The 26760-nt window shown below is 35.4% G+C and overlaps 2 protein-coding genes across 12 annotated transcripts in view; one reads left to right on the top strand and one right to left on the bottom strand.

Moving 5' to 3' along the window:
* The window catches only part of GK (glycerol kinase), a 499514-nt gene that overhangs the window by 72559 nt on the left and 400195 nt on the right, over positions 1 to 26760 (bottom strand). The gene's annotated exons all lie outside the window — the stretch shown is intronic.
* Positions 1 to 26760, top strand: part of DMD (dystrophin) — a 961436-nt gene that overhangs the window by 704561 nt on the left and 230115 nt on the right. For all 11 annotated transcript variants that reach the window (XM_065741536.1, XM_065741534.1, XM_065741531.1 and 8 more), the window contains 2 exons: positions 953 to 1107; positions 25303 to 25492. In XM_065741536.1, coding sequence (XP_065597608.1) covers positions 953 to 1107; positions 25303 to 25492 — 345 coding nt within the window. The remainder of the gene's footprint in view (positions 1 to 952; positions 1108 to 25302; positions 25493 to 26760) is intronic.

The raw sequence follows: 26760 nt of genomic DNA, 5'->3' as shown, positions 1-26760 counted from the left end.
CATTGATAGCTTAGTTGTAGTTTTTGCCTAGTACAAAAGTACATGTAGAACACTGATTCTCTTTTCTCTTTCATTTTGTTGTTACACATTATGGACTGAATACATGGCTTCAGTGCATTTATATGGAAATTTTCTCTGAGGAAAGGGCTAGCAGTAAAGATGCACAGGACCTGGTTTCTGGCTGAATCGTAGTCCAGATCTCCTGGCATTGTTGCTGCAGTGATGCAGCTGGCCCACGTGAAGGAACCAGGGCAGAAAGGAGAAGATAAAGAGGGGTGGGAAGAGAGAAAGAAAGGAAGGCATGTTTAAAATCTACAAAGCTTTTTAATAGTAAAAAGTGATAAATTTGCTTTATAAAGACATTGTTAGGATTACCAGTAGAATTTTGCTTTACTGCAGATTTAGTGCTGTTCCAGTAGATGGCACTAATTACATAAACAATACAATAAGACAATACGGTAAAAACTAAGAAATGTGTAAGTACTGACATTGTTCATCAATTCCTTAGTATTCTTTCACATTATAATGCAGAAAATTATATGGAAAATGTTATTTCTTTATATTTTCCATCTAAGTGTAGTTCAGTATCAGAAGATATAATAATGCATCCATATATTTGTAAAAACAAACAAACAAACAAAAAAAAAAACCCGAAACAGGCAGCATTCTAATATTTACCATTTTTTGAGCAGCCATTATTTGACAAACAGTTCTTTTGATGCTTAATTCCCTCAGAGATTAGCAGTAGTCCTGCTATCTTACACCTAAAAAAAAATAAATAAATAAGAATCAAACATTTAGAAAAAGAATCTAACCTTAGCTATCAGTCCTGAGGAAGTCCTTTCATTTTTTACATTGCTGGTATAACTTGTCCATCTTCTTTTCTAATGATCATAGTATGTGTGTAATTGTTTTAAAATAATCTGAGGTTTATACTTTTTTTTTCCTTCAGCAATTTTCAAAAGAAATACGACAATGGCAAATAAATATAGAAGTGGTAAATGATGCGGCACTTAAGTTGCTCCGTGATTATTCAACGGATGACACCAGAAAAGTAGAACTGATGACAGATAACATTAATGCGACATGGGCTACAATCAATAAGAGGTAGGACATGAATTGTCATTAGAATTGTTGTTAAAATTAACTAGCATTCATTGTCCAGCTTTAGTTGGAGATTATAGGAGATAAAAGTTTTGAAAATGTCATGGATGCAGTTAGAAAGGTAAAGAATGATGGCAATTCTTCTCTCATATTTGTGTCTCTGGAATGCTAGTTAATTGTCTCATAGAGATTTACCTCCTTGCTCCAGTTCACCTCTTCTGAAAGCAGTTGCCAGGTAACTTCTGTTCATAGGTTATATATTTTAACCATTCAAAATGAAGTGTACCGTATTCCAATGTACTATCTTTGCATCACAGTCACTGTGGTGATATTGTTGAAATCATAAACTGAGTCTGAATATTCAGACATATCCTACTGAAGCAGGCTTAAAGTAGAAATGTTATCCTGTAGCTCTGAAGCAAATCTATAGTCAAGAAAGCTTTTGTTAGATCCTTGATCACATTCTTGATTACATTTCAAAGTCTTGCAGTGTTTTGTGTAGATAGCAATTCCTTACTAAAAGCAATTTTTGCAGCTTGTTACCAAATCGTGGATCACTCAGTGTGCAATCTATAAAATCAAAATACTCCTCAGATAAAAATTACTCTCTTTGTGGTAGTTAAAAGGGGTTATATTTGTGCACTGGATAAGATACATAAAAATTAAAGTTGTTTCAATCAGTTTAGTTTCTTGGCTTAAGTTTTATTGCTTACAACTGAAACTAAAACTGTATTAGTTTTTAAGGTGTTCTAATTAAATTGTATTAACAAAGCCAGAGAAGTTGTTTTGTTAAATATGCATTTTGCAAGATTATCTTGCATAATGGAAGTTAACAAATATTTTACTATCTGCAACCTGAGAAACTGGCTGGAGAATTTCCTACATTAGAAGGGCTGGATATCTCATGCTCAAAACTATTACCCACGAATAGGTAAAGTGAGCAGGTCAGAATGGTTAGATGTCAAGAACAGAAGGGAATTGTTCTTGCCTGTGTGTAGAACTACAGCTGCTGTTTGGTGATGTGGCTTTGTAGCTCTCAAGGCCAGCTCTAGCTGTGGCTGCAGTAGTTGCTCCGGTAGCAATTATAGCTAGGAAGGCATCTGTATGTCTGTTAATGGTACAGGCACAGATGCAAGTCTGTCTCATGCTGCCTAAATGTGCTAATTGTGATTGTTGCATGTAATCAGCTGAGTACTATAGACTGATTTTACAAATTCTTCAAGAGACTCCTTGCAAGTTTTTACAAAACCCGGAGTTGTTCACAGCTTGTGTGTTTGATTAATTACTGGAGTAAACATTTCATGGCTTAAAAAAAGAGCTGCTTAGATGTCTGAGTTGGCATTGCTTATTAAGAAGGACAAGAGAGTTGGATTAAGCTTGTAGATGCAACTGTAACACTAGGATTTTGCAGGTTTTGGATACTCTACTTTGCTACCTTTATAATACTTTTTGTATATAATTTTTTTCCAAAATTTCTCAGGATTTGAGAACTTGAAAAATAAGTAGTTTGAGAACATTAGTGGATAAACTTTTCTGAGGGCTGTGTCATGTTTGTCTTTCATAAGAAGCTGATAAATACGGATCTAACTGAGGTTAGCAAAAAGCTTCAACTTGGGAGCCCTGCACCTGTGGATTTATCACTTCTGTTCCAAGCAGTACCCAGTCTTTTCAGTCATGGAGAAGGTCCTGAGTGAGGTCGTGAAAGAACATCCTAAAGATTTGTTTTGTTAAGCAATTCTGTGGAAAGCAAAGATGGACTCAGTGAGTCTTTGAGCGACTTAAATGACAATGAGTCTTTGAGCGATTTAAATGACAATTTAAAGGTTGCGTTGTTTCTATTGTATTGTTTTGTTTTTCTCCTTCAGCTTTCAATGGATTGTCTTGATGTTTCTGGGTGTGGGGTTTTGTTTTTGTATTGTTTTGTTTTTGCTTTTTGTTTAATCCATAACATAATATTTACTCTGAGTAGAAAAGGGACACTTGAACTGTTTATCACAGGCTACAAGGAAAGCTAGCTCTCCATTGAGCTGAGTATGTAACAATTTCAGATATATCAGTATTACTTTCCTCTAAACCACAAGTAGGTAATTCAATGACCTGGTAGTGATATAGAAATACATTCCAAATAGTCTTGGTCTTGTCTCTGATATTTTTGGAAATAATTTTGTCAGTACTTGTGCTGAGTTTCGTTTTATCCCCTTGTATCTTTAATTCAAATGACCTAATTATTTTGTGCATGTTTTCTTTTTAAAAGAAAAGAATTGAAGTGTATCACATTGTTTTGATGTGGTTTACCACTAACTAGACGTTAATATCAAAATTGAGTATTGGTGTGAAAAATGTAAACCCTCCTTCCCATGTACCAGATCAGTGAAACAACAGGCAGGGAAGCTGCAGCAGTACTGTGCTTTGCCTATTGGCAGTAGTTCAGCCAAAGCAAGTTTTTCAGTCATTAAGGCAACATCTGCCAGCTTGTTTTGTTTTGCTTAAATAGATTTGCAGCTGATTGCTGTATGTTTACCCTTGGACTTACTGTTCTGTTTTATAACATTGAAATTTAACAAATAGCATTCTAACTTCTTTATTAGCTGGGCTCATGAGTGCTTGATTATGGCTTCACTTTTGTTTCACTCAAAGCTCCGTTTTTATTTTTATTTTTGATGTTGATAGTGCAAAGTGACATTAAAGGCATGTGAACTGATCAACTGGGCAAAAGCCAAGATGACAAAGAGGTCTCTTCTTCTCTTTGGAAGCACTTGCTTGACAAGAAATAAATATACTTTTAAAGCAGAAACAATTAAGGAGAAAGCAAGCTATACTGCTAACAAAAATAAACAAATTTACAAAATTTTGTAAATTAACAAAAATAAATCTGACAGTTGAACTAAAGTTTTCTCAAGAGAAAAAGGCACAGTGAAGGAAACAACTGTTAATCATTTACTACATATGAAAATTTGCATTATTGTACTTGAACATTGCTTCCTTCATTTGTGAGCACAGATTTTATGTGAATTATCACGTAAAATATAAAAACAAGCTTAAAATATCTCCATTATTGGGAATTCACCAAAGGTATATAAATTTCACTAGTTTTAACATTAAGCTAAAAAGGTGTTAAGATCTTTCTTAAATGGTGTATATATTACAATGGTAATTGCATAAATACTCTGAGAATTGGTTGGGTTTCCAATCCAGCACTGTGTAACAGGAACCTTCTAATATTTGTAACTTTTACTGGTTCCCATACTCAAGTGTCAGTGGAACCTTGGCTGCGTGCCACATGTTTGCTGGCTTTTACTACTCAACATGCTTTTCTGGCTCCTGGGATGAGATAGGATGCACGTCAGTCAAAATGTAAAAAGTAACTCTTTTCCCCACTACAGGGTATGGGCAGTGCAAATCATATATGTATGTTCATATGCATATTTCTATGCATCTGTAAAAACATATATCTGGTATATTTTGAGAGAGATTGGACATTCTACTAGAGAATCACAGAACTGTAGAGATTGGATGGGACCTCTAGAGACCATCAAGTCCAACCACCCTTCCAAAGCAGCTCCCTAGCCCAGGTTGCACAGGTAGGAGCCAGGCAGGTCTTGAATGTCTCCAGAGGAGACTCCACAGTACTCCATTATACAGTGTATCTGCCCTAATGTTACCTTTTGGAGAGACATCTCTGAAAAGGTTATCATTTGTTCATTTAGGTTTGGATTGCTGAAAGGAAAGAATTAGAATATTTTTACTTCAAAAAATCTAATGTACCCTTCTATAACATTCTCCAAGACAGCTCAGTATTTTTCTTTCTGTTCTTTCACTCTTTTGAGGGTTGATCTGCATTCCTAAAATTGGTGCAATTCCATGGGCATGAACAGCTATTAAATTTCTTTGTGTCTGCATTATTTGAGAGCAGTGAAACAACTAAATTAAAAATGTTAGTGACCACAGGAAACTTGCTTGTACTTCTCTGCCTGAAGTTGTTCTAGGTATGGAATTATATTGTGTGAATGTGAGCAAGAAATCTATACAAATATAAGACCTCAGTTAAACAGGATATTGGTCAAGTGTATCATGTAAATATCTTGATTTTAACAAGCCACAGTGTGATAATAGTTATTTTTTCTTCATATTGATTTTTTTATGGTCTTTGAAACAATTTGCCAGACTCAAGAAAGTAGATATGTTACCAACTGCTTTTTACGTCAAATATGTCATGCCAAAACTTGTTATTACAGCAGCTTAAAAATAGGTTATAATTTAAAATTGCAAAGACTGCTGAAAAGCATTGCAATTTTAGGGCAATTGTTTTGTTTTGTAAGAGATGCTGATAGTACATGTTAATATTGATTCTGTTTATAATTTTAAAAAGTAAATTTCAGTGTAGGGTTTTGTCATATACTCTCTGAGATCTCTGCTTATTTTTGATTCTATAATAACTTGAATTCTTTTATTCAGTCAATAGAAGAGATCATTTTAAACGAAAGCAAGAATTCACAGTTTCAGATAGTGCATTCAATATTGTGTTAAAGATTAAATAATTTTGTACATCCTTGTGTCTGAAGAACTAATGTAGTCCTGTTGACTGTTCTTTTGAATATGAGGAGAAACAAAGTTTTGGACTTTTTTTGCTGTTTGTTTGCTTATAAAAAGCTTTCAGTTCAGACAAAAAAGTGCACAACTTCTTTCATTTTCCCTTCCTCAGTGTAGCAAACTGTGCTTCTGCAAAGCTGCTCTCCAGCAGAGTCAGTAACATTGGTAAATTCTGAAGAAACACTTTCTATTACCTTCTTGTGATGTGAAAGTATTAAGACTTTTGTGTTTAAAATATTAGGATATTTAAATATAAAGGATTAAAGCATTTTTTGCTTTTTTTCTTCCATTGTTAATGTTTATGTAAAACATTGTTTGTGTTTTACTGTGTTGAATATCAACCCTCAGCATTTCTATATATATTAAAGATTAAGGCAAATACCAATTTTTAGGTGAGAATAATTGTTTCATGGTGATAGACAAAATATAGGTTACCTATGTGAAAGACAGACTACAAACTGCCTATGCTCTGAAACAAATATGTACATAAAAAATGTGATCTTGCATTTGTCAGCAATTATATCACTTAACGTTATTCCATCATTTTTTCTTCACAATAGCTATATGAATTATGACATTTCAGCTGCTTATAGGATAATATATAAAAGGACATAAATGCCATCTGAAGCTGGCTTCTTGAAAGTCATCTTATCTGGTTATGTTCTAGTTTTCACCTTGATTCTCACTCAGCTGACTGCACTTTTTCTATAGCACTGACACCGGTATGCAAATCCAAGATGCAAAGTCAACTGAGGGTACCAAATCTTTTCAGCTTGGTTTGTGACAGGAAAATCTTGGGCATGCAATGATTTCAGAAGTCTGATAGGTGAGTTAATATACCAGTGCTACTCAGAATGTGGCATGATTGGTCATTTTTGCCTTTGTGATCATATTCTTAGTTTTTGAGAAATTATTTTAGTATTGGGGAAAAAAATAAAAAATGTTCTTGAGTTATTTCAGGAGAGGGTAGCATCTACATTGTACTAAAGGAATCTCTGTGACTTCAGTGATAAGTTTCTTAAAACTTAATAGCGGTGTGAATAAAGTGAATGCCCCTGCCACTTGAATATATACATCTGTGGGAAAGATACTCTATTACTCCCAGAAAGGCAATAGATCATCTGGAGTTTTGCTGAGTCCACAGAGACAAGCAGAAATAACCTATAAGAGAAAAGTGGCATTGTTCTTAAATTGATTTTGTTTAACTTACTTGTTCCACAAGTGGTTTGCTGAGGTTTTTTAGACTCGTGAATTCAGTTGACTTACAATTTAGTGGGTTAGGTTGTTAACTGTAATCCGATGTTAATGATTTCATTGTAGAAAATTAGAGAGTATGACAGCACTGACATTTCTCAAAGAGACCTTTAGCCTCAAATACTGAAAGCAAGTCAATTATTTAAACTTAGCAGAAGTTGAATATTTGAAAGATCGTTCCTTACTGCTCAGTTACATTTTTCCATTTCAATTTAGTTTTCTCATTCTTGGTTTTATTTAGGTCTCAAGTGAAAGTAAATGTTTCTGCTTTGTTTGTATTTACTCTGTTAAACTGTATTCCTTTGTTATGCAAATGAAACAGTTACCATGCTATAGCGCAACCCGAGGGCACAAAATCCTTGAATAGTTTACAGCATAGCATTCTAAATGGAGAGCAATTTCATGCACTAACATGAATTATATTCAGAGCTTAATATGGAAATGCTCTCTAGAATTCTTATTCTTTTGCATCCCTGGGAGGAGCAGGAGGAGCCAGGTACTAAGGGAGCTATGAGTAAGCTTGATTTTGTGAGAGAAAACAGAAATGTATATTTTTGTACTTACTCCTTTAGGAAATTATGACAAATGTGTTGTTCTTTTTCTTAAAGGTAAGATTTTCAGAAGAGAGTTCAGGGAGTTTTGGTCTCTGTTTCATCAACAAAAGAAGCTAGCGCTCTGTGCCCTGAAAGTCCTATCTTTATTTTCTTCCAGTCTGTAGATAAATTAGCAAACTGATTATTGTTCTCATCCAGAGCCTATTGCAACAAATGAATGTCTTTCCTCTCCCCTCAGTAGACATCTTATCAGGCTTCATGTCCTTTAAAACAAACAACTGAACAGAAATTAATAAAGCTGATGGAATAGCAGAGTGCCAGCACAAAGGAATTTGACCTTAGTTGTCATTTTTTGTTTGTATTGTTATTCTCATTATGTCCTTGTTTAGTTTTCCTCCAGTGTTTTCTATGGATTTTTTTTACAGGCTGTTCATGCTATTGCAAGCATTGGTGCTTCATTGTTGTTTTGCTTCTGATCAGCTCCTGTACAGACAGTGTAAGCCTTCCCCTCACTGCCTTGTCAGTCACACTCTTAACTGAAAAAAAGCATTCAGTTTTCATGGTAAACCCTTTATCTCCTGGAAGATGTCACCAATTGTGCCTGCTTTATAAAAGTATAATCTGAATTTAAACTTGGACGACACATTTTGTTGTATAAATTATCAAAGAAATTGACAGCTGACAATGATTTTGTTCTTTTTGGGTAAGAATGTGAAAACTAGAGGGACAAACTGTGACTCTTCCTGGCCAAAGCAGAGGGAATTGACAAGAAGACCACATGGGAAAACGGAGTTAGAAAAGTACTGTTCTTATATGTCTCAAATATGGGTGGTGAGAAATCATTGTGGAAAGGTGACATTACACTGCTATATCTAAGAGTAAAGCTTTTAAGACATCCCTGATACCTATACAGGGAAACAGCAAGGAAGCAAGGAACTTGTGAAAAGGAAATGTGCAGCATGATCATGTTGTTTAGCATTCAGTATGCATCACATCTTTACCAGTGCCCAAAATTCAATTATACTACAATACGTTCCCTGACAAATTTAAAAATGTAGATCTCTTTCCCTTCCACTAAATGTTGTATGCCCTGCAAACTATAAGAAATAATAGTTCCTGCAACTGATAAGAAATAATAGGTCCTGGATTTATCATTCTAGCTGACATGTCTGCACATTCATCCTTTGTACAAAAGACATAATCAGTTATGTATCTGATATGTATCAGCTTAAAAACAATAGTGCCCCGTGGCAATGAATTGATACAGGTCCACTTTTATTTTGTTTTTTTTCTAAGCATTATTTTTATCTCTTTAAAATGTATTCTGTGTCTTTGATACTCCATTTGTTCACCTGACTTAATGTATGGTTGAAACAAATTTATTGGAATTACTCCAAATGCCATGCTTGCAGAACCCATTTTCCACTTTCTCTGTTTTATTGTATTAGTATCTACTGCTTTCTTTTTTTTTTTCTTTTTCTGGTTCTTTAATATTATTTCTATACATTCTTATTTTTCAATTCAGATGAAATTAGATTTTAGTCTAATTTAATGTTGTTTTTTAATTTATTTTTTTGTCAAATTTGTACTCTGCAACAGCACAACTTTTGATTTCTGTTGTTTTTCTAGTTTGTTACAAAAAAGTACTCAGAAAGAGATGCTGCTGTTTGTTTTTTGTAGTATTAAAGAATTCAGTAATTTCCATGAGTCACAGTGCTTAGAAGATGGCTGAAGCTGATAGTTCAGATATGTTAGTTAATAATTAATAGTCGCTATTGCTCTGTTATGAGCCATGTACTCTATTTGATTATGAGCGGATAGATTTTTTTGGTAGTAGCTGATCTGTAAGTCTCATAAGTGTGGATTTACTCCAAGGATGAAAAACAATTCATAAAATCGTTGAATAGCCTGGGTTGGAAGGGACCTTCAAGATAATAATACCTATCCCTCTATCATGTTGTGATAGTGAGCGGTGTGAGCAGTGTTGCCACTCACCAGAGCAGGCTGCCCAGGGCCCCATCCAGCCTTGCTTTGAATGTCTACAGGGATGAGACATCCATGACTTCTTTGTGCAGCCTGTTCCAATACCTCACCACCCCCTAAGTAAAACATTTCTTCCTAATATCTAATCTATATCTCTTTTAGTTTTAAACCATTCCCCCTTGTCCTATCACTGTCAGATCGTGTAAAATGTATCCCTCCCTTTAAGTACTGGAACACTACAGTGAGAATGGAGCCGTCTCTTCTGCAGACTGAAGTAGCCCGGCTCCCTGAGCTTTTCTTCACAGGAGCAGTTCTCCAGCTGTCCTTACGGACCCTATCCAATGGCTTCATATCGTTCGTGTTGACTACACCCTAAAACTGTGACAATCCAACCAATTTTTATTCATCAAACAGTCCACCCTGCAAATCCATATTTACCTAATTTGGAGAGAAGGATGTTGTGTGAGACTGCATCAGAGGCCATGCAGATGTCAAGGTAGACAAGATCAGTTACCTTTCCTTTATCCACTGATGCCATCATTCCATTATAGAAGGCCACCAGATTGGGCAGGTACCATCTGCCCTTGGTGAAGCCATGGATTCCACCAGGGCTGTCCTTTCTCTTTGCTGAAGTGGGGAATGCTAGCTAAATAGACTTATTCAAACAAGATGGCTCTAAGAAATCATAACTCAGATCTATGTTTGGTGCCACCCTTGCTTTTTATTCCTGTATTGACCTCTTGGAGCCATGAAAAATTATCACCATTCTTTTCATGCTGGGGAAAATGAAAGTAAATGCATAGAACTTTTAAACTAAGTTTTATTTTTCCTAAATTGTTTCTCCTGTCATTGTTTTGGTCATTTTATTTCTGAAGTTTTTGTTGCTGTTTGGGATGAGATACCCAAACCAGAGCAAGTACAGTGAAGAGTACGTACAATGGAGTTGAAGGAGAGCATAATATTAATGCCTGTTTTTGGTTCTACTAATCAGGCACCTGTGTTTATTCACATCTCATTAAGCAGTTGGTCTTGATTTAAATAAATTTTTCAAAGCTATGGACAGTTCAGAACCCAGCAGTATTAACAATATTCTTTATAGTGGCTGGTATTTAGGATGCATCTATATTGAATCTTTCTGCTATCACATTTCTGACAATTCATACCATCTGAAATTATCCAATTCTTCCTCTTCGACTAACCTAAGTAAATTTGCCACCTTGCTCTTCAGACCCATTTCCTAATGGTTTATTAATGCACTGAAGAAGAACCTAAAGTATTTCCCTAGCACAAACTCCTAATGTTTAAGATTAAATTGTATTTTTTGAGTATATTATATTTTTTGATCTATTTTGTTTCATCCAAAATATTCTTTTAGCAAAGCTTTGCCTCCCTGCCATGTTTCCTGAGTGGCTCCTAGTATAGGGACTTAACCTGTGAACAGTAAAAATACTACTTTATTTTCATTTCCATCTTCTTATTTTCAATTAATTTTAATACAGATCTGTCAAGTACATTTTTCAAACAGGTTTTATTGGACCATAAAACACTTAAAATTTATATTTGTATTTACACATGAAAGCAGGAATCTTTCTGAGAACTCATACCACATAGAAGGCTTCATTTCTGGTTTTTTCCAAGAATGATTGAAATGCAACTGCTTAGTATTTTTGTGTTTATATGTGGTTTCACCTTCTAGATGTACATTCTTTGCACGTACTGTCTGTCTGTGGAGGGGCAACATTTTGCTAGCCATAAATATTTAAGGTAACTGAATTTTATTGCATGTTTGTGTGGTGTCATCAGCAGTTTGCTACATGTATGACATGGTTAGCTTGGACTGTGTCAAGTAAACTAGTCATATTAAATTTGCTAGAATACTGTCACTACTTGATATTTGGAGCTACTAAAATTAGTAAGATAAATAAGCTGCTCTTGTTCAGGTTGTCATTTTGAATAAGTTGTGGCACATGAGACAACCAGTTTTGAACACAGAATTTTCTTTAAAATATTTAAGAATTTCAAGCAATTGAGACAAATGAAGGTAATGGATAACAAATAACAGGACTTTATTTTAGATCAGAGATCTGCATAATCAAGAATGAACGAACTACATAAATTACTCCAAAAAATCAAAATGCCATATATATTTATATAAAATCTGTAAAAACAATGTGTCGTGGTAATGCCATGTGTGTTTGAGAATATGTATTTTCTTAATTGTGTAGCACTTTTAGCTGTTAGATAAAACAAGTTATTACAGTGTGTATATACATATACATGTTGTATATATATAAATAACTCAGTAAAATACAAAAATTTAGAGATCCATGGCTATTTTAAAACATGGTATTTATGACAGTCTATTCTAATAGTGCAGAACAGTTTTATGGCTTATTTGTATGCTATCTTGTGCACATACCTCACTACAAAGGCAGAATGGAGTAGATTAAGTAAAGCTACAACCTTCTTGTTTTTTTTTTAATCACTAATGCATTTATGCATTTACTTGTTTGTATTTTGAATAAGAAGGTTAACAAGTTCTCTGTGGTTCACCTGTGCATAACTAATAAATGTATTAATGTCAGATGAACTTTGTTAATTGCAACACAAGGCAGCTCTCTCTAGTGTTTACTTAAGGGTAAGCATAATAATAAAAAATAATAATAAAAACTTAGCTTACTTTCTCAGGATTGTTTTGAGAGAACCTGTCTGATTTCTAATGTTTTACATTAGTTTTCTTCCTGACAATTTTTAACATACCTCTTCTAAATAGTTAAAAAAATCAATATGAACAGTGAGGTGGACTGAAGGGCCTGGAGCATCTCCAATATGTGGAAAGGCTAAGTAACCTGAGTCTGTTCAGCCTTGAGAAAAAAAAAAAAAAAAGACTGAGGAGGGATCTGATAAATGTTTATAAATATCTTGAGGTGGGAGGCAAATTGGTGATGCCAAGCTCTTCTCAGTAGTGTGTAGGGGTAGAACCAGGAGTAATCATCAAAGGCCTAAACTTGTACTTAGGAAATTCCATGGAAACATGCAGAACTTCTTTACTGTAAGGGTGACAGAGCACTGGAACAGGTTGCCCAGAGAGGTTGTAAAATCTCCTATGGAACTTGATGATCTAGATTAGCATCTAACATCTTCATTAATTATTTGATTGAAGAGACAGAATGTACCGTCAACATGTTTGCAGATGGCACAACTGGTAGAGTGGCTGATATGCTAGACATTCATTCTGTCATCCAGAGGCACTTGAACAGCATAAAGGGACTTGCAGTAACCTCATGAAGTCCAACAAGGGGAAGTGGCATGTTTTGCACTTGGGAAGGAACAACCTCAGCCACCAGTGCAGGCTGGGGCCATTCAGATGGAAGCAGCTTGCCAAAAATCTCTGTGGTCACAGAAAACACCAGCAGTGTACCCCTTTAACAAAGAAGTCAAGTGGTAGATGGGCTGTATTAGGAGGATTGTTGCCAGCAAGTGGAGGAAGATAATCTTTTCCCTCTGCTTGTTGCTGCTGAGGCCACAGTTGTAGTGTTGTGTCCATTTCTGGGTCCCACAGTACAAAGAAACTTGAAAATACTCAAGGGAAATCAGTGAAGGGCCATCAAGACAATTAACTGATTGAAGTATCCCTATTGATCGGGCAAGATGACCTCCAGAAGTCTCTTCCAACCTCAAATATTCCGTGTGTCTATAAGACTGTTTCTCTTTTAACTTCTCAAAATATGTTCTACTACTGATTTCTCCCATAATCAAGTTACTTTCTTTTTTTAAATATACCATAGTTAAAAGCTGTGTTATTTCCTTTCTAATGAATAGATAGTACATGTAGAGGCTGGAATTCTTTTGAACTTTTCAAAACTATTCATCTGGAAAAATATCCCTAGTTAAGTCTTCATATTTCTTCAGGCATTTCATATCCATGTGATGGATGAGAATTATTTTTTGCAGGATCATATAAATGTATACTACTTTTTTTTTCTTAAATCTCTTTTACTAGAGATGGTTACATAAAATAAAATGATTATCAAGTTAGTATTTTAGAATGTATTGCCATACCATTTCACCTATGAAAAACTATAAATGTGAACGTATTTTCTGGAAGATGATCTGAACTGAAATTTTTCACCTAATTGGGAAAGCAGAGCTGATTCAAGGACTGCCAACCAGATTTTGGTCTTAAGATTTGATGATGATTATTGTGTCAAATACAATGATATATGGGGGCTCTGAGCTGACAAGAGTTATGCTTTCTATTTAGAAATAACAGCAGCTAGGTGGAAAGGAATTCTTTTTAAAGGTGAGCTAAGTTCCTTCTACAAAGAAAATAGACATTAAGAACCTTGATATTTTGAAATCTCATCTTGCATACAAGCTAATTAAGTGTTCATTAATACATGTTATATACAAGACTGCTTTGAATTTTCCTGTTAGATAGATAACAGAAAATAAAAAGTGGTGGGTTTTTTTGTTGTTGTTGTGGTGGTTTTTTTTTTTCTTAAAAGAAATTACGGTATACTGAATAGGTTTCTTTCAGTGAGCTGAGGATACAGTTATGAAACCATTTATTTGAGTAAATTTGGAAATTAATTTGAGAACAGGTATACCTATGTTAAGAAAACGTTATGGTGGGTTGAGAACTGGCTGACTGGCAGAGGTCAGAAGGTTGTGATTGGTGGTGCAGAGTCCAATTAGAGGCCTGTACTTAGAGGTGATCCTCAGGGCTCGGTGCTGGGTCTGATCCAGTTCAACATCTTCATCAGTGGCCTTGATGTGGGAATAGAGTCCACCCTCAGCAAGTTTGCTGAAGGTACAAAGCTGGGAGAAATGGCTGACATGCCAGTAGGCTGTGCTGCCATTCAGCGAGACCTGGACAAGCTGGAGAGTTGGACAGAAAGGAACCAGATGAGGTTCAACAAGAGCAAGTGTAGAGTCTTGCACCTAGGGAGGAATAACTGCATGCACCGGTGCAGACTGGGGAATGACCTGCTGGAGAGGAGCTCTGAGGAGAGGGACTGGCGGACAACAGGTTGACCATGAGCCAGCAGAGTGCCCTGGTGGCCACTTGTATATCTACTTGTGTCATGATGTTATGGGACTATTCAGACCTCTTCACTCCCAAACTTTGTGTTCTGGTATACTTATGCTTGTCTCCACTGTTTAATTGTCCAGAATTGTTCTTTGATGGATTTGTCTGCTAAGAATTTTTACCTTTTTAAATTTATCTCAAAAAAAATAATAATGACAGAATAATATAATAATGTAAAGGTAATAACGACAGAACTACCACTAAATGTCTTATTCCATTTGAAGTCATCTCAGTGAAGTTAGGATTTTCTCTGGAAAGTTTTTGTATCAAACACTTACTGTGTTCTTCTGAACTGAGTGAGAGTTGAATGTTTCCTGAACTGTTCGAATTTGGCTCTAGAGTTTCATAATATCCATTTTTTGTTTAATTATATTCATATGATCTCAAGAAAACTAGGTCTCTATTTTCTTCTTAGTCTTGTAGATACCCCATAATGATCATCTGTTAAGTGTTAATCTGTATCTTTGTATGACCTCCAGTTTTAGTTTCTTTTGTACTACAGTGTTTCTGTAGCAGGACTATTTTAATCCCACCAATTTCTTAATGTGGGGGACTTTTTCAATTTCAGATTTCTGAAGGAGTCTGAAACCTCCTGAATAGTAAACATTATCTATAAGATATAGATTGATTCTTTGCAACTAATATTACAGTATTAGATTATAAAGATAAGAAACAGACTACTCTCTCTCTAACTTATATGGATGTTAACCAGATTTGGTTATCACTTGCTTCTGACTTAAATATCACTCAGCTGGACAGTGACTGTCATCTTTTTTATTTCTATTTTTAACAGTTGAATATTTGTTAAAATACAATGACATATAGCAATAGTTATTTTTAAATATTTAGAGTCTATCTTATAGCATCTTTGTGTAATTATTATTTCAGGTACAGGTTTTAGAGAAGGGAAAACAATGTGTTACATCGGTGTTTATTTAGTGTTATTGCCACTTAACATGAGATGATGCAATTAGAACTGTAAGTGCTGCCAAGGAACCTTTTCAGTCTGGAAACTGAGGCTTATTTCTCCTCAACAGTAGCGAATCACTATTCTGCTGAGCCACAAAGCTCAGCCCTCAGAGGTTGCAGTTTTAAATGAAATCTGCACTAACAGTTTAATAGTATCCTTTGTGAATCCTAATTGATTTCATGTAATGCCATCAGTGCATTTCATAGTCTTATTAAATCGAGTTTTCTACAGTAATTAAGAGTAAGAAAACAAGTGCCTTTAGAACCCAATTATTTTCATCATCAGTTTTAATTGCACTTCAATGTCTTAGAAAGCCAAGATTGTATCTTAATAAATTATATCTGAGTAATTAATATGCTTTTTATGAGATGGCAATGTTGACTGTATTGGAATCTCAAAAGAATGAAATGCTGTGGAATCCAAGGAAAAACGTAATTCTGAGTATCATAGACTGTGAAGTGTTAAGAGGACCTAATCAGAACAATACCCTCTTTCCTTCTTTTTTTAGAATAAGAGACTGTTTCTGTCTGTCTGGTTTGGATTTTAGGAATTTTTATTTCACTGACTTCTCTATTTAATGAGAATAACGGAATTATTGTGTCCAGTTCTGGGGTCTTGGGTAAAAAAAAGACCAGGATCTCCTTGAAAGAGTCCAGTGGTGGGCCTCAACGATTATAAAGGGTGTGGAACACCTCTCTTATGAGGGAAGGCTGAGAGACCTGGGGCTGTTCAGCCTTGAAAGAAGACTCAGAGGGAATCTGATCCACAGCTATAAAAATCTGAGAGGGAGGCAAAGAGATGAGGCTGGACTCTTCTCAGCAGTGTATGGTGATAGGACAAATAGAAATGGCCACAAACTGAAGCATAGGCATGGGAATTTCTTCACAGTGCAGTGATGGAGCACTGGCACAGCTGCACAGAGAGGTGGTGGAGTCTCCTTCTCTGGAGATATTCAAGACTCACCTGGATGCCTATCTGGGCAACCTGGACCAGGGAGCTGCTTTGGCAGGGGGTTGGACTAAATGACCTCTAGAGGTCCCTTCCAACCTCTACAATTCTGTGATTCTATGATCACTAAATCCTATCTCCCCATGTTTTCTTAAAGCACTACTCAAGTGTTAGAGAAAATTAGACTGGAACCATTCTGTGAGTTCAGATAATTTAGTTTTGAGGAAGAAAAATAATACAATATTTGATGTTTAACGATGTTTATAATATTTTGATGTTTAACGGCTATTAACGATATTTTGATGTTTAACGGCTGTTAAAAATGATATCTTGATTAGACACTGTACCTACAAGTTATATTTAATGTTAGTTTGTCTGTCAACTGTGTGTGCTGTTTACATTCTATTTTCTTTGACCTAGTAATTCTTAACTTTTCCTCTCTGGATAGTGATTTGCTTTACTTAAAATTTATTGATGAGTAAGAAATCTCAAGTGAATATAAACTGTTTTCAATATCACAGATCATAACCTTAAATTATTTTTTAAAGAAATTTGGATGATCTGCTAATTTTCAAAATAAAAAGTCAATGAGGAATTATCCTCTGTGATACAATAGGTCCTCTGTGTTGATATTGGCAGATGCTTATTTGAAAAGAAGATATTTAAAGTGCGTATGTGATTTTGTGCTCCAGTGTGTTATATTTCCTTTGCTTTTTGCAATCCTCTGTGTGACTGGTGCAGAAGAGATGGTGGATTAATATCCAGTGTTGATCTGAAACATCATGGACATATATAACTTTCCTCTTTTATTTCTTCTGTCTCATTAAATATCAATGGTACATAGATAAAGAAAATTAAAGAACGGTCTAAATTCAAATATATATTTTTTCAATTGCTTTAGTGCCTTCAATAACAAAGAGATGAGTTCAAAAGAAAATGCTGTTTATTTAAATTATTTTTGTTCTTTTTGAAAAGAGTCTGACTATTTTGAGAAAACTGATTAGAAACAAGCCAGCCAGTGAACAATATTAAAATAAATAGTATCTATTTTGCTGAAACAGTTTCTGAATATTGCTACATCCATTTTTTTCCTAGAAAAACACCGGAAACATGTCTTTATAATGTATTTCCAAATTCTGCAGTTTTACAATTGAAAAATCTTCTGGGGAAAAAAAAAGAGGAAAAAAAAAAGAAAAAGAAGGAATTGTTGTGTATTGCTTAGCAGAACATCTAACTACTCTTTCAAGCTTTCCTTCCTATATTCCAGTAGATCATTGAATCACAATGTCAAAATATAAACATAAGTGAGTGAATAAAGGCATATAGAAAGTACCCTGTCACTTGTGGGAATCCCTTTCCATTGGCTCAATCAGAAGAATGGTGCCTGAGCTTTCTCCTCGAGCCCCAACAAGGGCATATTTTTCTTGTCCATTCAAAAATCTTTCCATTAGTCTTTCCTCTTCTTCAGTTCTCTACCTCAGCTGTCTTCAGAGAAGTATTGGCAGGGATAAAGATCAGACAGAGAGTTCTAGAAAAATACTTCTGTCTTTTTGGAAGTGGATTTTTCATCAGACTTGTCCATTAGTCTGTATATGAAAGGACAAAAACACAAAATGATAGAAAAAAATTAAGAGAAAATCTTTCAAGTTCAACATTCTGTAGCAGTACATCAGGACTTTCCTGGATCCTCACCCAGAACAGTGAGAACCACAAGCCTCTGGTTAAGAGTCAGCTAGATCTGGACTCTGGACTCTGCAGAAATTCAGATACTGGTTTTGTGGCTCTGTCCTTGGGTGCTCTTTGAGGCTTTCTTGTCTTTACTACACAGAAGTAATTTCAAAGATGGAGTTATGTACAGGTATTATTTTAAAAGTCATCCTGTCAGCTTGAAATAACCCCTTCAGTTCATGAATTAGAGAAGGTTTTCAGAGTGTTCTGGAAAGAGTTTTCAGAGTTTCACTGGAAAGAGTAAAGTTTAGTGGAGAAAAAAGCGCAAATTATACTTACGATTCATGCACTGAAACTCAAGTGCTGCAGTTGGTATGTGCTCTCACAGTGATAAAATTATGCTCAGCAATCTCTATTACTCCAGGATCAACTGGGTCAATATTTTCCAATAGGCCAGACAAAATCACAGTAGTACATATATATATATATATATATATATAGACCTTATATATAAGATCACTCAAAAAAACCAGTTCTGCTCAGATATTAATATATAGTAACATGCATATAATCATTACTTATTTCTGGAGGCTGAACAATTGAATAAAAGCATTACTGGAAAAATACTCCATGTTTTAGGTAGCAGTCTGGATGAGATTCAGAAAACTGCACAACAGCAGTACTTAGAAGGCTGCCTCAGCAGAGCTTTCCATGCGTGGTGGATATCAGTCATTCCAGAGTTAATTTGATAGTCAATCACATATTAACATAGAATAACTTTAAATGCCACTATCAGATATAAATTGCTAGATTCTGGAAGGAACTTTCTCTAAGCAGCAGTCCAAAAATAAATTAAAATGGTTTATTTTGATTTTTCATTTTAAAATGTTATCAATATGAATTATTTTGAGGATTTCATGGTACATTCTGAATTGAAAATTGCTTGTCATTTTCTCTTCATATCTGTGGCATCTCCTACCATCCACTTTACCAGAGGTTATGTTATCCTACCTCTTTGATTGCTTCTTTATCAGCCCAAATTAAGACAGTTGAAGAAAAGTTACCAGTAAGAGATTAACTGTATTTTGTGAGAAAAATTAAATCTTACCATAAAGATCTGTAGTTTCTTCTTTGTCATGCCAACAGAAGTGCTATGATCATCACTGAAAAAGTGTTAACTGCTTCCAGTATTATTAGGCAGACATACGTAGTTCAAATTGTCTTCTGATAGTTGGCCCCAGAAAATGAAAATTCAAGTAATGCTTTTTTTTTTTTTTTTATTGCATTGAATAGTAATGTCAAAAAGAAGAAAATACAGTTCTGCATTAAGGCACATGAAGAGTAGATGTAAACCTTTTACTGATGTTTTGCCAGCTGGTAGTCCAGGTTGTTTTATTTTACAACGCAGTGCAATAACAGTAGATCACCACAGACTGCAGATGGAAGTGTGATTTAGTGGTCTGTTGAAGGCTGAATGATGCTGTATTTCTCCACTCTATCACCCTTAAAGAAACACCTGTGGAACATACATTTCTGTTAGTCCATTGTAAATATTTCTGTGCTCACTCTTATTCAAGGTATTTCTGTATGCGTTCTCTGCAGTACATTGTCTAAAGTACACTGACATAATGCACTCCACTTAATGGTTTACTTTTAACTAATCATCTAAAAACATTAAGCACTTACTCTTGCCAGATATATTATAAGGCAAATAAGTATATAAACTCAAGTAGACAAACAGATATTCAAAGAATGTGAGTTATTAATTTCAAGTACTGTAGAACTTCTATATAGAAGGAGTGACAGAGCACTGGAACAGTTTGCCCAGAAGAGAGGATGTGGAGTCTCCTTCTCTGGAGATTTTCAGAACCCGCCATGACACTTTCCTGCTCAGTCTCCTATACAGAACATGCTTTTAGCAGGGGATTTGGACTCCAGAGGTCCAGAGGTCCATTTCATGATGTCCAGAGGTCCATTTCAACCCCTGTGATTCTGTGTATCACAATGCAGATAATGAGTTCGGTTCAAAATACAGTAGCTTGCTTAGAGAGTTAAAATATCATATAGACTGTAGATAACTTCATTTTTAACATTTTATCCTCTCAAACATTTGTAAACAGCTGTATTTCAAAGTACAAGCTTTAGAAGTTCTCGTATTATATCAGTGTCATGTAGTAGAGGCTGCTAGTTTTTTTTCAACCCTGGCACACTTTTTCTGTGAATACAGAGGTTTACACTTGGATGTTTTGTGTGACTCACTTCCACTGGCATGCCATCACTTTATTCCCATTTGAAGCCTTCAGCCAGTGCATTCGTAAGAGAGCACCATGATTTATATTCTCTAGTAAAACTTGTATGATAATCAGAGTTGGTCAGATCTCTGTCGCAGGTGTCACTTGGTCTTAAAAATCAGTCCCCAGACTAGCCTGTGGCCTATCTCACCTCTTTTTAATTGTGTAAATTTTAAGCTTCATAAGTATGTAAGTTAGTCATGTAACCTAGCAACGTAGTCAAGAGGAAAAGATTGACCTTGAATCTAGTTCAACAGATCTGTAGAGAACGAGAGGGAGGAGGAGGAATTACATTCCAGAAATGCTTGCCTCTGTGTTTTGCAGGGGGAGTGTTGTTGCCTGTCTTCTGAGAGTCTAGATGGAAATAAGATAAATTCCACCTTCAGTATTTCTCTCAGGGATGTGATATTTTTGTATTGCAGTAGAACAGGGAAAAGAAGGATCATCTGGTTAAAAATCATTATTCCTGTGAACACCTTACAGTATTGCAGCAGCAGTGTTCGTACTGTCCAGGGTTCCATTCTTACAGTTTGCACTCACTACAAAATTAAACATGTATTGATTCTGGAAAGTAACAAGAAAGCAGCTTTATTTTGCTTTTGTGCACTAGTTTCTTGTTCAATATATGTATGTAAGTCTCCACTTTAATTTTATGTATTATCTTACCACAAGCAGGATTTTATACTCAGCTTTATTCCTCATTTTTAGACCTTTTCTATATTTTAACATCATAATTCTGAAGTAATTAGAATGCCGAGTGAGGCTTATTGATGCACTATAAAGTTATCAATGTAGTAGAATGCTAGGTTTACCAAGATCTAAAAAGCAAAGTATGAAATATTTTCTTGTAGGAGTGTTAAGAAGTTTGTAGGTAAGCAGCATGTTTTTTGTAGCTTGAAAGAAAGATGGGCTGTAAGATTTCTGTATACTGCAGAATAGAAGTACCAGTGGATTATTCATAATTAAATCCTCTTTACTCAGATTTGTAAATTGCAGTATTTTTTTAATGCAGTCTGTGAGTTTCTCTAAAAAAGTAAATTCTGATTTTAAGTAATGCTTCTAATGACTCTGCCTTTCAATATACTTTTTGTGTCTGTGCTTGTGTTCTTAGGTATGCACAAGCTTCAAAGTCCTGAAATCTTCCCCACCCCCTTTTTTTTTTTTTTTTTTTTTGTCCAAAACTCCTCACTGCATATTTGTGGGATAGTATTTCTAGAGTTAGACTTGCTAATGTGACAACTATCTACAAGATGGATTGGGAAGAGGATTCGAGGAACTACTGGCCTGTCAGCCTGACCTCAGTATTGGGGAGGATTGTAGAGCACATCGTCTTGACTATGATCATGCAGCATCTGAGAGGCAGCCAGGGGATCAGGCCCAGACAGTATAGGTTTATGAAAGGCAAGTCCTGCTTGACCAACGACATCTCTTTCTATGTCTGAGTGACCGGCCTCGTGTATGAGGAAAAGGCTGTTGACATATTCAACCTAGACTTCAGCAAAGCCTTTGACTCTATCTCTCACAGTATTCTCCTGGAGGAGCTGGCAGTGCATGATTTAGATGAGTGTACTCTTTGCTGGGTAAAGAACTGGCTGGATGACAGGGCCCAGAGGGTGGTGGTGAATTGAGTTAAATTCAGCTAATGACTGGTCATGAGTGATATTCCTCAGGGCCTGGTATTGAGGCCCATCCCAATTAATGTATTTATTGATGACCTGGACAAAGGGATTGAATGCACCCTCAGTATGTTTACAGAAGACACCAAGTTGGGAGGAAATGTCTATCTGCCTGAGGGCTGGAAGGCCATACAGAGGGATCTGGACAGAGAGGAGAGCTGTGCTGAGGCCAGTGGAACCAAGTTCAGCAAGACCAACGGCCTGGTCCTGCCCTTTGGTCACAATAATGACCGTGCAATGCTACAGGCTTGGGGAAGAGTGACTGAAAAGCTGCATGGATGAAAAGTACTCTGAGGTTGTTGGTAGACACCCAGCTGAACTTGAGCCAGCAGTGTGTCCAGGTGGCCAAGAATGCCATTGGCATCCTGGCTTGTCTCAGAAATAGTGTAGTCAGAAGAAGCAAGGAGGTAACTCTGTATTCGGTACTCATGAGGCTACACCTCAAGTGCTGTTGGGCCTCTCACTACTAGAAAGTCACTGAGGCCCTGGAGAACATCTAGAGAAGGGCAGTGAAGCTAGTGAGGATCCTGGAGCACAAGTCTTACAGGGAGTGGCTGAGGGAATTGGAATTGTTCAGTCTGGAGAAGAGGAGGCTCAGGGGAGACCTTATCACTCTCCTCTTCACCTCTTCTCCCAGGTAACAGTGAAAAGGATGAGAGGTAATGGCCTTACTTTGCACCAGGAGAGGTTCAGGTTGGATATTAGCAAAAAAAAAAATTCTCTGAAAGAGTGATGAGTTATTGAAACAGTGTGCCTATGGAGATGGTGGAGTAACCGTCCCTGGAAGTGTTCAAGAAACGTGGAGAAATGGCACTGAGGGGACATGGTCAGTGGGCATGGTGGGGATGGGCTGATGGTGGGATTAGATGATCTTGGAGGTCTTTTCCAACTTTAAGGGTTCTGTGGTTCTGATTCTGTTTCTGGGTGGCTTGTAAGTTACAGTGTGCCTTTAATATTTTGAAAAACTTGAATGTGAAGAAATTATTTTTGCAAAGGCTTTGTGTGCTGATGTTATCTATTACATGCTGCAAATTGAATTAGTATAAAGCGTATCTTAGAATAGAACTGTGCTCTGAAGGGCTGGATATATTTTTTGTTTATGTACATTTTTTCAATTTCTGACTTCTATGGAAATAAAAGGGATGCTATTTTTCGAAGTAAACATTATAAATAAATAGGTCAAGCCCATATATCTCAGGTTAAAGATTTTCTGGTTTTTATTGCTTTTTTTTCTATATATATATATTTTGTGTTTATGCTGATTTAATGTATATTGCTATAGATAGCTAAGATATCTATGAAATTATGTTTTTAGTTTAATAAAAGAGCAGATTTCTTTATTGCAGTTGTTATAAATATATATAGTGTCTTGAGCTCAAAACTGCTTTATATACATTGAAAACAAAATTGGGCAAGAGATACCTTTCACTATTCTGAAGTTGTATTTCTCTCTAGTCCTAAGAGGCCCCTGGGGACACATTCTAATACATGATATGCTGTACCAGCCTGGAAGACACATCTCACATAGACAATTCTTGTAGTTGGTGACAGGTGAATCTGAGATCAAAGTCCAGTCAGTGTTTAAGTTTTAAACTATCTGTGAATGACTTTGTAGCTGGAAGCTTTCTCAGTTTTTGAATAGCTTTCCCAGTTTTTTATTAAAATAAAATTCAAGAATAAATTACTTTTCTCACAAGATGTTTGAGGAAAATGACTGAGATGCAGAAGGATGAAAAATATGGCAGAAATGAGGTAGCTATTGTGAATTTGTCTCTTAGTGTGGTTTGCTTGTCTAAATGAAATGAAGTGGCTGTCCTCTCCTGTACTTTGACTGACTGAATCTTTTAGTTCTTACATTTTCTGTGACAAGTTACATATAAGTTTGTTAGAAAAACATGCTCTTAGTAACACCTGGAAAATCTTTTGTCATTTTTTTTTTCTTATGTCAGCTAATACAACAGGTTTTAGTATGAGAGTATTACTTCTTGGAGTTTACTCCCTCTGCAGGACAAGAGAACACAATTTGAAATAAAGACTAGAACTTAAGAATTTCTTGGCCTCATCTAATAAAGTTATGATGAATTACCACTTTCAAAATTTTATGTCTGATGAACTCTTGAATCTTAGTCTCTATCTAAACAATTGTAGAACTACACTGCAAATCTATCTAGAAATACCCAGATTACCATACATGTGTAGACTAAATATTGGTGTGCATCAAATTGCATTAATTCCACTTGAAGTAGTGTAAACTAACAGGTAGTTTTAGTAAGTGTTTTTTGACCTTCAGAAAGTACTCGGTCATCATACTGTCTAAATATACATGACTAAATGTATATTAAAATGTATATATACAATTTTATATATATACACAATATATATTGTATAAATATACAATGGCTAAATAGCCTTGACAGACTTATGAACAATATGTTATACTTTTTCTCTTTTCTAAATCCTTATTTAGATCAAGTTTAATATAGAATCTTGGTGTGTATATGTAGGACACCTACATTCCACATGGATGTTGACACTACACAAATACACTATAAGATTTTTCAGCACCAGAATTGCTGGGGCTTTTAGATTTCTTGCCTAGTTCACAATTTAGATACTCACCAAAGATAATATAGTCTTTGCATATGAAAACTGTTTTTTATCACATAATTGATAGAGATTTTGCTAATAATATATCATTCTTTTTTTTTTATTAGAAACCAGTGGCACATTTTTAGTGTTATCAGGGCATAAGCTGTTGAATGCAATTTCCACAGGCTTCAACTCATAAAAACTAATAATTAAATTCATCACACTGTTCAGAGGCCAGGAACTATTTTGTGCTTTCTAAAAATAAACAGGTTTTGCTACAATACTCTTAATGACAAACAAGAAAACAATCTTTGATAACAACAGTAGGATATATATTTTTTTGAATTGTGTATTTTTCAGGTATGATTTTTCAAACAAAGAAGTCGCTACTTCCTTGTTTTTTAGTTATTTCTTCTAAGAAGATTTAAAAAGAAAATACCACAGTACAAGTGTATCATTGTAACTAACGTGTCTGCAAATACTTACCTTGATTCATAAGTTAAAAACGCATAGTGTGTCTTTGTTGTATTTTGATTTAATGTTTGGTACGTGTTTTCTTCCTGTATGTGCTGCATTCGCACAGGGTTAGTGAACGTGAAGCTGCGCTGGAATCAGCCCTACTGATGTTGCAGGAATTCTACCTGGATCTTGAAAAGTTCCTCGCTTGGCTTACAGAAGCTGAAACAACTGCTAATGTCCTGCAAGATGCTACACACAAGGAGAAGACACTAGAGGATCCCCAAGTGGTTCGGGAGCTCATGAAACAGTGGCAGGTAAGTCAAGTGTTTCAGTTCAGAGGCATGTCTGTTAGCCGGAGACTTTTTTCTTCCCCAGTGTGTAGCTACTCAACAAAATTGAAATTCTATTGAAAAAAAAAATAAAATAAAATCTGACTGCTACTAACCCTTATGTATAGCTTTGTTGAAGAGATCTAAGGTCAGTTACACTGATTCTATCTGACATCTTTCAGCATATATTGAATTTGAAGTGGTATCTTGAAGTACAGATTTAAAAAAGAACAGAAAGGAAACTTTGTTGAAATGGGTGTTTAGTTTTTTATCTAATAAAAATGAATTGCTCTGCTGAGTTACAGTCTTGAATTGAGCACACGACAGAGATGAGAGTTTCTTAAACAGCTCTGATATTTATAGAGGTTACATAAATTGTTTCAAGTTTATTCTGTGTAGTTTAAATGAATTAGTTTTCCTCCATTACTTTCAGACATGGAAAATGTTAATCAGATGTTTGGCTGATTATTGTCAACATTTTCTGTGGCAATAACAAAAAGAGGTAATAATAAAAATTTTCATCGTGAGTGGCTGGACAGTATTCAGAGAGCTGTTCTCCTCTGAGAACCAAAAATCTTTAATAAAGGGAGCAGATGTTGTATCTAGTGTTTGAGAGAATCCAGACAAAGAAGAACAATAAATAGTGAGATGGTGCTTTTAGGATCTGTTGTTACAATTTCATTATATTTTCCTCATTACTGAGAGGAATATGTGTATGTCTGTGTGAGTTCTTAGATGTCTTAAATATGAGTTTGGCAGTCGGTTTTAAAAGGCAGTACCCTATCATACATAATTGATAATTTTTATGTTGACGATGCATTCCAAACCCGACATTCCGATCACTGAAGGCTCTATTCTTTATCTCAGAGAAACATAGTGTGAAAAATCATAAGTGTTTATATGCATATTAGATATTATTACCTTCTTTTGGCTCTATTTGATTAACTCACGGTTTTAAATCTTATGATTGAACTGTTGCTAAATTCTATTATGCTAGAGGTACAACTTACAGTTGTGGTATTGTACCAAATCAAGATCTGAACCACATTTTTAATAGTGAGTTTTCTTTATACTAATTTTATTCAGTACAACCCATCTTTTTATATTCTGTAGATTAGGTTTGGTGATAATGATATTAAAACGGGGGAGTTATCAGGTATTTGCAAAAGTTCTGTTTTTTTGTTTGTTTGTTTGTTTGTTTTCTATGTGATTATTGAAGAATGGATTATTGGTCAAAAAGGAGATTCCTAAAA

Source organism: Cyrtonyx montezumae, unplaced genomic scaffold (assembly GCF_038088225.1).
Source record: "Cyrtonyx montezumae isolate F1298 unplaced genomic scaffold, pur_monq_1.0 scaffold_3, whole genome shotgun sequence".
In the NCBI taxonomy this organism is placed as follows: Eukaryota; Metazoa; Chordata; class Aves; order Galliformes; family Odontophoridae; genus Cyrtonyx; species Cyrtonyx montezumae.
This window is presented reverse-complemented; position numbering and strand designations above follow the sequence as displayed.